The sequence below is a fragment of the Centroberyx gerrardi genome, chromosome 9, assembly GCF_048128805.1.
Source record: "Centroberyx gerrardi isolate f3 chromosome 9, fCenGer3.hap1.cur.20231027, whole genome shotgun sequence".
Classification (NCBI taxonomy): domain Eukaryota; kingdom Metazoa; phylum Chordata; class Actinopteri; order Beryciformes; family Berycidae; genus Centroberyx; species Centroberyx gerrardi.
The window spans coordinates 10,272,010-10,285,973 of record NC_136005.1 but is presented as its reverse complement, the minus strand read 5'-3'; the positions used below and the strand labels follow the sequence as shown (position 1 = coordinate 10,285,973).

General features: G+C 42.7%; 1 protein-coding gene across 8 annotated transcripts in view; it reads left to right on the top strand.

The window, feature by feature from the left end:
* Positions 1-13,964, top strand: part of ap3d1 (adaptor related protein complex 3 subunit delta 1) — a 30,982-nt gene that overhangs the window by 13,798 nt on the left and 3,220 nt on the right. Inside the window, exons 16-34 of one of the 8 annotated variants that reach the window (XM_071920481.2) lie at positions 482-627; positions 1,907-2,048; positions 2,479-2,550; positions 2,765-2,840; positions 3,181-3,380; positions 4,302-4,375; positions 4,753-4,776; positions 6,228-6,396; positions 6,650-6,790; positions 7,235-7,288; positions 8,812-8,916; positions 9,314-9,472; positions 10,156-10,203; positions 10,501-10,521; positions 10,941-11,130; positions 11,538-11,626; positions 12,744-12,829; positions 13,117-13,238; positions 13,610-13,689. In XM_071920481.2, the coding sequence (XP_071776582.1) occupies positions 482-627; positions 1,907-2,048; positions 2,479-2,550; positions 2,765-2,840; positions 3,181-3,380; positions 4,302-4,375; positions 4,753-4,776; positions 6,228-6,396; positions 6,650-6,790; positions 7,235-7,288; positions 8,812-8,916; positions 9,314-9,472; positions 10,156-10,203; positions 10,501-10,521; positions 10,941-11,130; positions 11,538-11,626; positions 12,744-12,829; positions 13,117-13,238; positions 13,610-13,689 (1,998 nt within the window). Of the gene's footprint in view, positions 1-481; positions 628-1,906; positions 2,049-2,478; positions 2,551-2,764; positions 2,841-3,150; positions 3,381-4,301; positions 4,376-4,752; positions 4,777-6,227; positions 6,397-6,649; positions 6,791-7,234; positions 7,289-8,811; positions 8,917-9,313; positions 9,473-10,155; positions 10,204-10,500; positions 10,522-10,940; positions 11,131-11,537; positions 11,627-12,743; positions 12,830-13,116; positions 13,239-13,609; positions 13,690-13,964 lie in introns of all 8 variants that reach the window. The other 7 variants (XM_071920479.2, XM_071920478.2, XM_071920483.2 and 4 more) reach the window with 7 other exon arrangements.

Genomic DNA, 13,964 nt, shown 5'->3' with positions numbered 1-13,964 from the left:
GAGGACAGGGACCTGCATTTTCAGGTGGTCTCGGTGCAGTAGTTTGGTGCCACCCAAGTTCAAATGCCATTCTTCTTACCAAATGAAGCAAACTTAAGGAGTTATTGCCCCAGAGCTTGAATAAACCACTCCAAACATGCTTGGTGTGAACTGACCTTAGAAGGCTTTGGATTTAAACAGTACCGAGGATTTCTCCAAGGTGGTTCTCTATTAAGCAGTGCTCATAGTGTGTCTTGCGTTGTCTCTTTGCATGGTATATGTAGTCCTGTTGTCCCTGCACCATGTGTGTCAGTATTGTACTGTGAAACTGTGTTTTGGCAGTAGATCTCTGCACCAGTATCGCTAAGGCAATATCCTGTACATTTATTCCAGCCTTGACCTCGGACTGGCAGAGTCTACCTGATTAGATTACACTACATGCAAATCTGATCAGTACTGCTGCTAACCAACATGTCTGCTTCCCCTCCCATCTCGTCCGCAGGCATCATGCATACTGCAGCTGGTCAAGTACATCCAGAAACTGCAGCAGAAGGACGTGGAAGTGGCTGAGGAGGTCAATGCCCTGTTCGCCGGAGAACTCAACCCCGTAGCCCCCAAGGCGCAGAAGAAAGTGCCTGTCCCCGAGGGGTGAGTTGGCTCAGTGCATGGGACACACACACACACACACACACACACACACACACACTACCCATCCATCCTCTTGGTTTAGAATCAAAGCGTGGCTACCTGGGACATAAAGTGTAATCAGTCTCTTGTGTACTGTCCTGCTTAAGACATGAGTGTCAAGTGTTTTTTTCTGGATTTCAGATGGGACTGTACATCAGACTTGTTCACTGCTCCTAAGTAGGGATGGGACAGTAACCGGTATTACTATATATTGCAGTAAAAAACAATAATTGCCCCTAATTTTTATTACTGTGACCACCACAATAACTGCAAACTTGTTAGGCTTAATAACAAATGCAAAAAGTCAATATTTTACATAAATATTTTACATATGTTCCACAGTCTTACATTAAAACATGTTTAAAAAAGAGAAAAGTCTTGTGATTGATGTGATAAATTAGTTGTTATAAGTAACGTATAAAGCATAAGTAAAGTAAGCATATCACAGTACTGTTTTTAAGGTTTTCATCTTATTAATAATTATCGGGATAATATCGTATATGGAGATCATTTTGGCCAAGATAATCGTACTATGACATTTTCGTATTGGCACAGGCCTACTCCTAAGTATTTTGACATACCCTCCTGGACATTATCAATCCACAGGAGCTTCAGGAGCAACAGGCAGGGAAAAATGATGTTAATTTCAATAATTTGCAGTTCAACCAGAAAATGGTTTAGTCCACATATGAAATGGTGTTGCTGAATATATGAGCTGGCAGTGACTTCAACAATAACAAAAATTGCTCCATGATACCTTTCAGTGGTTGAGATGTGGAGGGGGATGTGGTGATGTAACTAGCGTGTTTGTCGTTGGGGAGTGTGTGGTCCGACAGTGGGAATGGAAACTGGCTTGTTCACAAGGCAGCAGGCACTGGGTTTTAAGCTCTAACTGACCATTTTATCCTTGGAATGCATTGACTAGTGTAGCAATAAATGGAGCATCCACTTACAGAGGACCACCTTGGAGAAACCCAGGATGTAAGCTATACTGTTTAATTTCATAGCCAGTAAAATAGGCTTTTAGACATTACAGTCAATGAAGCTACATTATTACATGGTTTGACATGACTGCATTGCTGATCATGTCGCATAAAATCCAAGGCGCTTGTCTTTATCCTAAACCTAAATCTGTTTATTGCAGTCTACCAGCAAGAATAGCTAAAAACACTGGTACACTCATGCATCTCTGCTTGGGAGCCCTGATCAGTGAGGCGTAACTGAGTTTGTGTTTGTGCAGTCTGGACTTGGATGCCTGGATCAACGAGCCTCCGTCTGAGAGCGAGTCTGAGGATGAGAAGCCCAAGGCTATTTTTGCCAAGGAGGAGCCCAAACACTCCCGCCCACGCCACACAGAGGTGGATGAGAAGGAGCTGGCAAGGGTACGTTGGTTGACAATAGTAGCACCGATTAATAAAAGGAGTGATATTTTTTATGAATAGTTTAGATTTACAGTATAGAAAGAGTGAATTTCTCTTTTTTAACTTGGAGTTTCTGTTTGATCGAACTGAAATGCTTTAGGAAAAACACAGTTTTTAATTCAATATATTAATTATGGGAACATTTCATTTCACTTTAATGCCACTTGTAATTGGAAATGGTTAAGCTGTTGATATAAGATGCAAAAATGATTAAATGTGATTGTCATTTGCAGCCCTAATCTCCAAAACAACATGACCTTCTCAGAGTCCTAATATGAGTGAATCAGTCTTCCCATGTCGATCCCCTCTCATGCTACAACTGAGTTAGGCTTTGCCCTCATTAATTGATTGATGTAGGGGCCCTGTGCCTTAACTGTTGTTTTCTTCCCAGAGGAGAGAAGCCAGAAAGCAGGAGCAAGCCAACAACCCATTCTACATCAAGGCCTCCCCATCCTCTCAGAAGGTAGGATCGCCAAAACAACTATGCTATATTCCATTCTGTGTGCATAAATGTCATTGTTTAATCCAATCTGTTTAAAACTGGACAGCATTCAAATTTAAGAGCCCAGAAATAAAACTCATGTGTAGGTCTGATTATGTATGCAGTGTAAAAAGTAATATTTCTTCTTGTGTGTTTTGTGCAAGTGATGTTCTAAATGAATGTGTCTTCTGTGTAGGTGTACCAGGACGCCCCTGGAGTGGAGCACATCCCAGTCGTGCAGATTGACCTCAGTGTGCCTCTCAAAGTCCCAGGTGGTTCAGATTGACCCAACACCACCACAAAACACACTCATCTCACACTCATCTCACACTCACCACTCTTAAAATAATGCCAAAATCAAAACTGATTCATCTACTGCCATCTTGGCAGATGTCACAGTAGCAATGAAGAAATTGTCAAGGTTCAGTGAACTAAATAGCACTATTCTTTTTTTTTTTATCTTCCTCCCGTGATCTATTCTTCCTTCTCCTCTGCTACTTTCTCTCACTCTCCTTTTTCATGTTTGTCTTTTACAAATATCAAATATGACTTATTGCATATTTGTCTTTTAACATCTGTCAGACTTCCCCTCTGATTCCTCTTCTGCCTCAGGTCTGCCTATGTCTGACCAGTACGTGAAGCTGGAGGAGGAGCGCCGGCAGAAGGAGAGGGCGGAGAAGAAGAAGAAGGAGAAGAAGAAGAGGAAAGAGAAGCGCAGCGGACGAGGGAGGAAACATGATTCGGGCCCGGAGAGCGAGGAGGACATCACGCCTGCGCACATGGTGGACATTGTTACCGAGGAGATGCCAGAGGTAGGCTGGAGTGGCGTAGACATCACTATGATTTTTATATATGTTGTCAACATTGACAACACTCTCCCAAAGCCGGAAACGTAAGGAATATGACTCAAACTTGTAATATTGTCATGTATTAAGTCTCATCATGCGATTTGATTGACCCCATATTAGTAAAATCTGTTTGATTTCAATACATCACACAGTATTGGTTTTACGTACGTAATATGTGACTGAAATTTGCAGTGAATTGATACAAACTATACTGTGCATCTTTTTAACATTGTGATCTATGATTATATGCATCATTGCTATGGTTTAGGGGACAAATTGAGCAAAAAAAAAAATTTGTAATATATTTTCTTTCCTCATTATGAGGCAAATTAAATGTAAATAATGTCACTGTAAACAATTTTATAAGTAAACAATGACATTGTTTTTATTAAGGTCATCTTACGCCTTCTAGTTTTTGGATTCAAAATGCACTCAGGATCTTCTGAATCAAAAAATAAAATGATGTGCTGCTGTATTGATTTTTTTTTTCTTATCTTGTCCCCCCAGCCCTTGTTTTGTTGTTGTTATAGCTTACCCAAATGAGCAATAACATATAGGAATTCTTAAATTGATTGGTGTTTCCCTTTAAATCATACCGCTGTTTATACCCTATTGTGACCTTACTATTGATCCTAGCACAATATTCCTACTCTAAGAAACTTAATGACTCTGGACATCTCAGTCAGAATTAAATAACAAAACCATTGACTGCTGAATGCTTAGTTAATCGGTTCCTCGGCTCAGAGACTGGAAGTCATTATCTCTACAGATTTCTTCACGATATGTTTACATTCTCATTATAGATTGAAAAGCAGTTAATTGAAATGGTATTTAGATAGATATTAAGTCTGTTTTATTGATGATTCCACTTTCTGCCTGCTTCAGAATGCCTTACCCAGTGACGACGATGACAAAGACCCCAACGACCCTCACAAAGCCCTGGACATAGACCTGGACAAGTGAGTCCACGTTCAACCTTCATTTTAGCAAATCATTTGGAAGTTGCTGTTGAAACCCAGCCCTTGCATATGTGATTGAGCTAATTAACCAATCACTGAACCTGCGATGGGCAACAGCAAACATGTTCGGCCCAGAGCTGTAGCCGAGGAACACAGGAGGCGTAACTTGTGTTGTTTGTTTTTTTAGCTGCTATGAAATGATATTGTCTCAGCCTGAGTTATATTTATCCCTGATAAGCTTCCTGGCTGCAGTGTGATGGAGGATGTGGTTGTCCTGGCCCTCTCCACACTCAGTCCCTCCTTCTCATGGTGCTCTGCTTTCTGCTTCCTCTCTTCTATGCATTCACACACCCATTACTGCCTCTCTGTCTGGGCAGCTTGGTGGCGTCGGCTGGGCGCAGGTGAGTAGCACCCCAGCCACAGGACCTGGGCTCTGACTGTAGATGGATTGCCATGTCTCTCTCTCTTTCTCTGTCTCTCTCTCTCTCTCTCTCTCTGTCTGTCTGTCTGTCTGTCTGTCTCTCTCTCTCTCCTCCCACTAACATAGCTGTCCTTTCTTTCCTCATCTGGGTGCAGTGCCTGGTTCCTGTTTTTGCCTGCCCTTTCCGTCTTTTTTTTTTTTTATCTCAATCTTCTTTCTCTTTCATATCTCTCACTCAGGAAATTGTAGCCTTTGACCTACTGCAATATCCAATATCCCTTGTATCTTACCCTACTACTTTGTTTGAAACCTCTACCTTAACAATAGCTTGACAATATCAGCAGCATACTACTCTGTGTATCTACAGAAACAGTGTTGGTATACTTACTAACTTGCTAGTATGATTTTCCTTACACTTACTGTAACAAGGGCCAGAGAAAAGAGTTCTCCTTTTGACAGAAGATTTCTGTTTGATTTATAAAAAAAAAAAAAAAAAAAAAAAAATCATAAGTTTAATGGAGAAAGTTGATCTTTAACTGGCCACTGCTGATGTTCTCAAGACCTCATGTTTCACCACCCGCACTCCTGGATGAGTTTCCCAGAAGCATCTTGGCACTTACTGCCCTTGGCAAACATAATCTTATCATTACCATGCTTTGAGGAAACCCAGCCCAGGACTTAGGTCCTGTAGCCTTGCTGCTCTCAGTCCCCAGATCCTCCTCAGTTGATCGTGTTAGACTTGCTATGCCTCCAAACTCTCACCAGCCCTTCTGTTGAAGTGGGCGATCTTTACCTGCCTTAGGTGGAAATTACGACATAGCAGAAACTCTATGATTTTAAATAATTTAAGACCAGTTTAATGGGCATGGGTCAAGCCCTAGATTTAGACTAAGAAATTCCTAACAGTGGAGATCTCCACTGAAAGAAATAGGTTAATCACTAACTGGAGAGTGAGTAGTATACACTTTGGGGTAATGACAGACAACTGTAATGCAGTCTTTATAGAGGACAGCCAGCAGGGGGCTACAGTGCACAGAGTTACTGCTCTGAAGGGTCTGGCTTGGGAAAATAAAGCTGACAGCTCTTATCAGTTCAATATGGAGGAATTTAGTGTAGTCTCTAGCTGTCTGGGAATGTCCAACACTCCAAGCTCTGTCTGAGGAATGGCTTAACTCAACGCTTTGAATGAGAGCTGCCTGCTGCACAATGCAGAGTATGTGCTTGAAAAGAGCGGATGGCCGTATCTTAATACTACAACCCTCCTCTGACCTTTCCTGACAGATGAGTAGTCACTGACGAATGTATTCCAAGGAAAGGAAGCTAGTAAAAGACTGTTTGGACGATGCCAGTGGCTCCATGTTGACCAATGTTACCTCGTGGTTTTCCTCCAACCTAGAGCCAAGGTTTATCTGTGCATGTTTGTGTTTCCAGGCCCCTGGCAGACAGTGAGAAGCTACCGGTCAGGTCACACCGTCCCACAGAGGCCCCGAAAAGCCCAGCAGAAGACGGAGACACAGAGAGTGCCGCCCCACAGGAGCCCAAGAAGAAGAGCAGCAAAGAGAAGAAAGAGAAGAAGAAGGACAAAGAGAAGGATAGGAAGGTAAGGGTGAGAGATGCCTTTTTCACCACTAGGGATATGATCCGTTCTTCCTGGTAACCTCGTTCCCCTCAATCTGTCATTCTAATAAGACTGATTATTGAAACCAGTAAAGCAGATTTATGGCGGGGGGTTGAACGAGGGCACAGGAGGGGGAGAACAACTAGGAGCTGACAGCCGTCATCACATGATGACTCAGCCGTCGCGTTTCCGACCTCGCTGACACGGGGCGGAATTTATTCTCCTGTTTCCGCAGAAGAGCAAAGAGGAGAAGAAGAAGAAGAAACACAAACACGAGGAAGGGGAGGATCTTCTGGGGGGTCAGCCGGACGAGCCTGCGGTCCAATCGGAAGAGACCAATGAGGTGGCAGCACCGCCCACCTCCACCAGCGCTGAGGTATGCCGTCAGAAAGGGAGGAGCGAGGCTGTTTCCTGCCTAGCAACAGAGTTCACACCTAAGATCTCACTTGGCCCAGAATTCTGATAAAAAATTCATTATCAAACAATGCTAAAGAATAGCCTGTTGATTATTATTAAATGGGAGGGCAAAGTTCTTGCTGAAAAGTTACCAGCAGACGCATTGCTTTAATCATTTTCATTGACTCCACACTTCCATTGCTTCTTCCCAGCCTCGCTTTCAATCGGCTCTAGTGATCAAGTCAAGTATCAGTTTCCTCTTAGCCGGCTCTGTGTAGTCTCTCGCCAAATACTTGATTTATTCATGAAATAGAAACAGTGTAATCCTCTGTATCCATTTTCATGAATATTAGGAAGATGTAGAACCTGTGTGCCCCTCACCCTCTCACCTGCTCGCCCTCCTCTCCCTCCCTCCCTGTTGTAGGTTTCGGATTTGGATTTCTGGCTCTCAAACGCTCCAGTGCCCTCTAACTCCCAGGTTGAGTCCCCCCTCTCTCTCTCTCTTTTCTCCCCCTCTCCTCACCCGTGTGCACACTCCTCGTTGTTATTTCCATGTCTCCTCGATCTACCTCATGTGTCGGCTTGCAGCACTTTGGCCATGCGTTCTCCCTCTATTGCCTCTCACTATGGCTCACTTGTTTTTCCTCCGCTTCCACGCTTCTCACATTTTTGACACAACTTCCTCTCTTTCACAGGTCACCTAACCCTTTCCTCTCTTCATTCTCCAGCCTTTTTCTTTTCGTCTGGCATGTATGTGTGTGTGTATGTCTCACAACGCCAGTGGTTCTCTTCCTCAGCTTTTGTTTTGCTCGCTGGGTGTCGTGTCGGTTGTGAGGTCAAAGTAGTTGTTTGTTGTTATTGTTGTGTTGGTGGTGTTGACAGGCGAGCAGAGGGTGCCTGAGACTCCCTGGAATCTGGCCTAGAGTCAGTTCCTGTTGTTGCTGTCGCCACTGTATCACCACATGTGTTCTCTGACTGCTTCTCCCATGACCACATATGGGGTTGTGCTTGTCTTTGTCTCCTCTAGACCTTTTTTGTTTGACAACCGTACACCTAGACACAGAAATCACCTTAGACACAATTCAAAAACATTTCTCAGAAGCAGGGTCGGGGTCATTTTACTCGTCGTTGACTCATTTCAGAGTGAAAATTGAAAATGTGACGCACAAAATAAAGATAAAGATTTGTTCTCTGTCATTTCTCGATAGACAGAACAGACAGAATGAGAAGACCTTTCTCGTGGAAAAACATTTTCCAGTACAATTCTTAAGAAAATCGACTTCCTGGATTGTTTGAATTGAACAGGAAGACTCCCACTTTGTTCAGTAGGATATTTAAAGAAACTGTAGATATTTTTGTTAAAGTGTTAGCTAAGGGTTTTTGTTCAGGCAGTAGCTCTTAGTTTATGCCTATATAGAACTGCTGTTACAGCTGCTATAGCGGACAGGTGGTGTTGGGACCTCATTCACTGAACGTAAATAGATTAAACTACAGTATAGCTTCTGTCACTCAACTCAGGTGTTGTCAATACTGACTTTGTGTAGCAGCTTCTCTGCCTCTTCATGCGAAATCACACCTGTAGCTATCATCTGTTCAGAAAGACCAGATCTGTCAAGATTCTTAACTTCAGGTTTCGACGAACTCTGTTTTTAATCATGTGAGCTGTCAGCCCCTAAGAAAATGTGCCTCCAACCTAGAAACATGACTTCTTCAGACACGCCTCAACCTGCCTTTGTTCCCCCACCTGTTTTTGTGTGGGTTGTCACGCCACCATGACAGCACAGAACTAGGCCAAGATAGAGCGTACAGTAGCATCCAGGCTGTGACTATGGTCCCGCCAATCAGCTTTTTTTTTAAGAATGACTGAATGATCTCTCTAACCTCACTTACTTCTACTGACATAGAACTGGCAAATAACCAGTGTATCTGTTATATACGAAGGCTACTGTCTTCTAAACATCTGTGTGTGTGTGTGTGTGTGTTTGGTGTGTGTGTCAACAGGAAGCAGCAACAGTAGCAGCAGCAGCCCCCGTCCCCCAGGAAGCATCTGGCACGGCGCCAGACTCGGAGCCTGACGAGCCCAAAGACACCGAGACGGAGGAGACTGTGAGTCACCGCTGATGATGCGATAATTACGAGACGGAAATCTTGGCTGTGTTGCTAGGGCTTCCAGTTCAGACTGACCTGACAGGATGTGGTATATTGGCAGTTCTTACTCACACAGGTTTCTCTGAATGGTTTGCCACAGACCTGCTGGCACTAATGTGGCCTTTTGAGGAGTATTTCTGCTAGTATCCATTTTCTCATGATTGATTCAGTCAAGAAAGTGCATTTTCTTTGTTGCCAGCCTCGTGTCGATGCCATGAAGTCCACATAATCATGCCAACTTCTAATTTCAACCTCATTTCAGACATTTTTGAGCCTTGCTTGAATAACTAATGAATCCCCCCCCACCCCTCCCCTCACTTCCCCCTCTGTCCCTTGTGGGTTTCTCTATGATAAGAAATCATCCAAGCACAAGAAGAAGAAGCAGAAAAAGGAGAAGGAAGAGAAGGAGAAGAAAAAGAAGAAGAAGCACCACCACCATCACCACCACAGTGACGGAGGGGGAGATGAGTCTGTGCAGAACGGCACTGTGGAGGAGGAGGAGGAGCCTCTGCCGGTCAGTGTGCTTTTTTTATTTATTTTTTTATTTTTTTTCTCTCTTACTCTCAAGGGTGAAGTAAATCTTAACCATTACTGTGGCAGTTATGCTAACAAAGAAGAAAAATGGCCCTCACTCAAAACATTCAGTCTGCACTCTGAGGAAAGCTTTAGTGCTGTGCATGTTTTTTTTTTAATATTCTGCATTGATAGAAGAATTAAAAATAGAAACATTTGGAATTGAAATATGCCTAAATTAAATGGGTAATTTTTTGCTGTTTGATTGTCATATGCTGCTAGTTCTATGCACCAAAATAATTTTGGTCAGTGTGGTGGGGTTTTTTTTTTCACTCTGCATCATTAAACAACCAACCCCATGCTAATGTCTGTGGGACACTTCAAGTTATTGCAGAAAACAATTTGTTACAGCACTGTTGTGTCCTCTCATCCTGTTCTTTTTTCTTAATTTAATATTGTTGTTAAGGAAAAGCAGATCACTGACCTCAGAGCCACCAAATGACTTGTTTGTTCATGTAGACAGTATTATGTCCTTCCTAGCTCCACTGTTTAAACTCATTGACCGGTACAGACTGCCTGGCTTATTGTTATGCATCAGCTAGGCAGGGCAGGCTCCAGTTGCCTTGTTAGCATACTGAGTGACAGACCAGGCCTGATCTGACCTGAGCTCTTCTCTCCTTTCAGCCCATGTCCAATTACTGCCTACTGGCTGAGAACTCCTACATCAAGATGGTGAGTGTTGGGGATTGGGATGTGCAGAGGGAGGGACAGTCACCCAGGGAAGCCACTGGCTTAGAAAATGGCCAAAGCTTCAAATTTTTCTCACATTAACATCCACCAAATTCGAACATTTGCATGGTCCCTCTGGCTAGGTGAACCTTTTCTGGGAACAATCATACTAATATTGTTGTTTAGGCTATTCGTTTTCATGTGTAGGCTAACTAACACAAGAGCAGCAGCAGCAGCAGTAGTAAAGAAAAATAACAAATTGTATGCGGATCTTTCCTTTTTCTCTCCCTCTCTGTAAAGATGATGGAGGATGCTGATCAGGTACTGGCTGAGGTTCTGTCAGTGACAGGATGTTATGTTGCAGACTCTTTCCTAGATGTGTTGCTCTGTCTTCCTTCTGCTCTTCAGAGAATAGCCTCTGAGCCTGACTGTTCAGGGGTTTTCTGAAGAACATTAACGCTGTACCAATTTCTGAGAATGAATTTGTCTCTTGTGTTGTTCAGTCAATGCTAAAACTGGTTTCTTGGAAACAGTAATGCGTGGTTTGGTGTTGGGGTTGATGAAGTGATTTGCTGTGTTTTTTGCATGCATTCTCTGACTCTCTGAGACATTTCTTCACTTTCAAGGAGAGAAGGGAGGTGTAGACAATTTGGGCTTAGCCCCGGCTTCACACAAAGTAGCATTAAAAAAGTAAATGTACTTAATGATGAAAAATGTGTTCTTTTTTTCCCTCCCTCCAGGTGTGTGACATCCAGGGGAACCTGCAGGATGGCAGTCAGGTGGTGGTGTCTGTTATATTTGAGAACAAGTGCGACAGCTTCCTCAAATCCATGGAGTTCAACGTCCTGGACTCCCTCAACTCCAAGCTGCAGAGGCCAGAGGGAGCGGGTCCACACGACGGCCTCACCGTTCCCTTCCAGCTTCCCCCCGGTCAGTTATTACCACAGACTGGGTTTTTTTACGTGGAATAACGTCACACTAATACTATTAAAGTTTCCAAAAAACTACATATCCACTTTTGGGGGGGAAGTGCACCATTCAAAAATATTGTGAAATAATAGAGAATCCAGCCTGTAAATGTGTTTATCATTTGTCAACTAAGGATTTAAGTTACCTGCTATGTTTAATTTTTCTGGTAAGAAAGAAAGTAGTGTCACTTTTTTCAAATGGTGGGTATCTTTATTTTGGAATTAAATTAGCTTTTTAAAATGTTACTATTTCTTAACCTCCCAAAATATCCAGCTATGCCTAATTTTGAAATTGGAAGCACCCTTGAGATTTAAAAGAAGTTGTGTTGACTCTGACTATTGAGCCTGAACCTTTCTCTTGTGCTTCAGGAGTGTCAAATGAGGCGCGCTTCGTCTTCACCGTGCAGAGCATCGTGATGCCTCAGAAACTGAAGGGAACCCTCACCTTCATAGTCAAGGTTAGTAGGAAAACACACACACACACACACACAGACACCAGTTAGGAAGAAATGAGAATTTCACCCAATGTCACTGACATTTAACTGAAAGAAATATATTAATGCACTAAAAATGTAATACACCAAAGTAGACATAATTGGAACTCTTGTTTTTATGTTGCTGTTTATGTGTAGACACGTTCTTATGAACGCGATGACTCAAGAACAATACATGCATTCATACTTCCACCCCAGGTTCCCTCTATAGAGTAGATAATCTGATTTTGGAGCACCCTGCCGCATAAATTTGCATATTGATGAGGAAAAACAGATTTTCTTAAAACTAGTAAACTCCTTAGTGATTTAAGATAAAGAGTTAATATTTACACCATCCACATGCTATGTGAAGATAACTATGTTGACATAGAAATATTTGTTGATTAATGCATTAATTCACTTAGTTAATGACCTCATTAGCGTAACGTATGTTTAATATATCTTGGTGATTATGGCAGGACAATATGCAGCTCAAGTGCCTGTTGTTTAAATTGTGTCCTTGCAAATTTTTTTCACTTTTTGGCAGCATTTGTCATTTTGCTGCTACACATCCCAACAGGACAAACTTGAATCAGAACTGAGGTCACCTGTGTTTACAAGTGACTTGATGAATCTAGTTAAACCATCTGATTTTTCCTTTGTCAACTTCTGATCTCCCCTCAGTTGTGTAAATGTGTAAATGTGTAACGGTTCCCAAACTTCCCATTCCTTAAACCCCAGTCACCTGCCAGTCTTAAGCCCATGGTTCTTCACTTTGAGTTGGCCTGACTTTTTACTCCAGTTTATTCCTCATATGTGAAAACATATATATAAACATCTGTCTTGGCAGCAAGGTGGCACAGTGAGTAGAGAGACTGTGCTTCAACTGGAGGACTCGGGTTCAAGCCCACATGAAATATACTTGAACATCCGCCCCGCTAAAGCGCCCTTGAGCAAGACCAGGGGCCGGGGAGAAGCTCCAGGCTCTTTGGTGTCTGAGCCTGCACTCTGATCTCCCTGAGGCGCGCCAGGCAAAAAGAGATCGCGATCACGTTACTGCATGATTCATCATTATTATGTTTGTTTTGTTGTGGTCCCACAGAATGAGGACTCCTCCACTCATGAGAAACTGGACTTCAAACTGCACTTTACCTGCACCTCCTACCTGATCACCACTCCTTGTTACAGGTCGGTGGCTCGCCTTACCCCTCTGAAAAACACTTTCACTGCAAAAAATGTCCATCTTAATAACTTATTTCATCTTGTATTGAGTCTTAAAATCCTGTCTTTCCTTCCACTTTCATTTCAATTCCAGTTATCTCCGAATTGGCATTTTTTACTTGAACCACTAAACAGAACTTGATTTGATTCCATATAGCAACTATGTTTAAAATGTAGAGCTTTGTAGTCTAAAGTTGTGATGGATAGCAGTTTGTGCTGATACTGATTGCTGACTTTTGGTTTTATTTGACCAGTGATGCGTTTGCAAAGCTGCTGGAGTCGGGGGACCTGAAGGGCAGCTCCGTCAAACTGGAGGGAGTCAACATGCCCTTCCACCACCTACTGGCCAGGATCTGCTTCCACCACCACTTCTCTGGTACACACACACACAAGGCCATATACTTCTTACTTGCCAAAAGTAACATACTCCTGTCAGGCCATACATTTTAGACAATCACAGGAAATTTGAAAGCCAATTTAGTACTTTTCTGAGAGACAACTTAACTGACGGTATCTGATTGTGCTTATATGCAGTAAACCCCACCCATGTGGTACTCCAAGCAGTTTAAAACAAACACATTCTTTGCAAATGCTATTTGACTCAGGTCTCCCACAAACACACACATGTACATGGATGTATGTGCACACGCACGCTAGTACACAGCATAAACATGATCAGTATTAATGTCTCTAAATGTAGCAAATCATGAATGCAGCTGACACTTGTGTTCTGTCTTCTTCCATTAGTTGTGGAGAGGATCGACTCCTGTGCCTCCATGTACAGCAGGTCTATCCAGGGCCACCATGTCTGTCTGCTGGTCAAAACTGTGAGTTGAACTAGTGAACATCCTCTCTGGTCCTCTGTTCATATGTGGACTGGGATCTTCACAACCAAATGTTTAATTTTACTACAATAAGTAACCCTAAAACCTAACATTTTTAAGTTTTGTCTCATTTGATTGGTTGCCCATAATCTTGCCTTTTGGTAAAAGATTGAATACGCTGGACTTTTAAGATTGTAACCTTGACTCTCTGCCTCTGTCCTTCTTTCTTGTCTCTCTATCTCTCTCTCCTTGACTCTCTCTCTGTGTCTGTCTCTCAG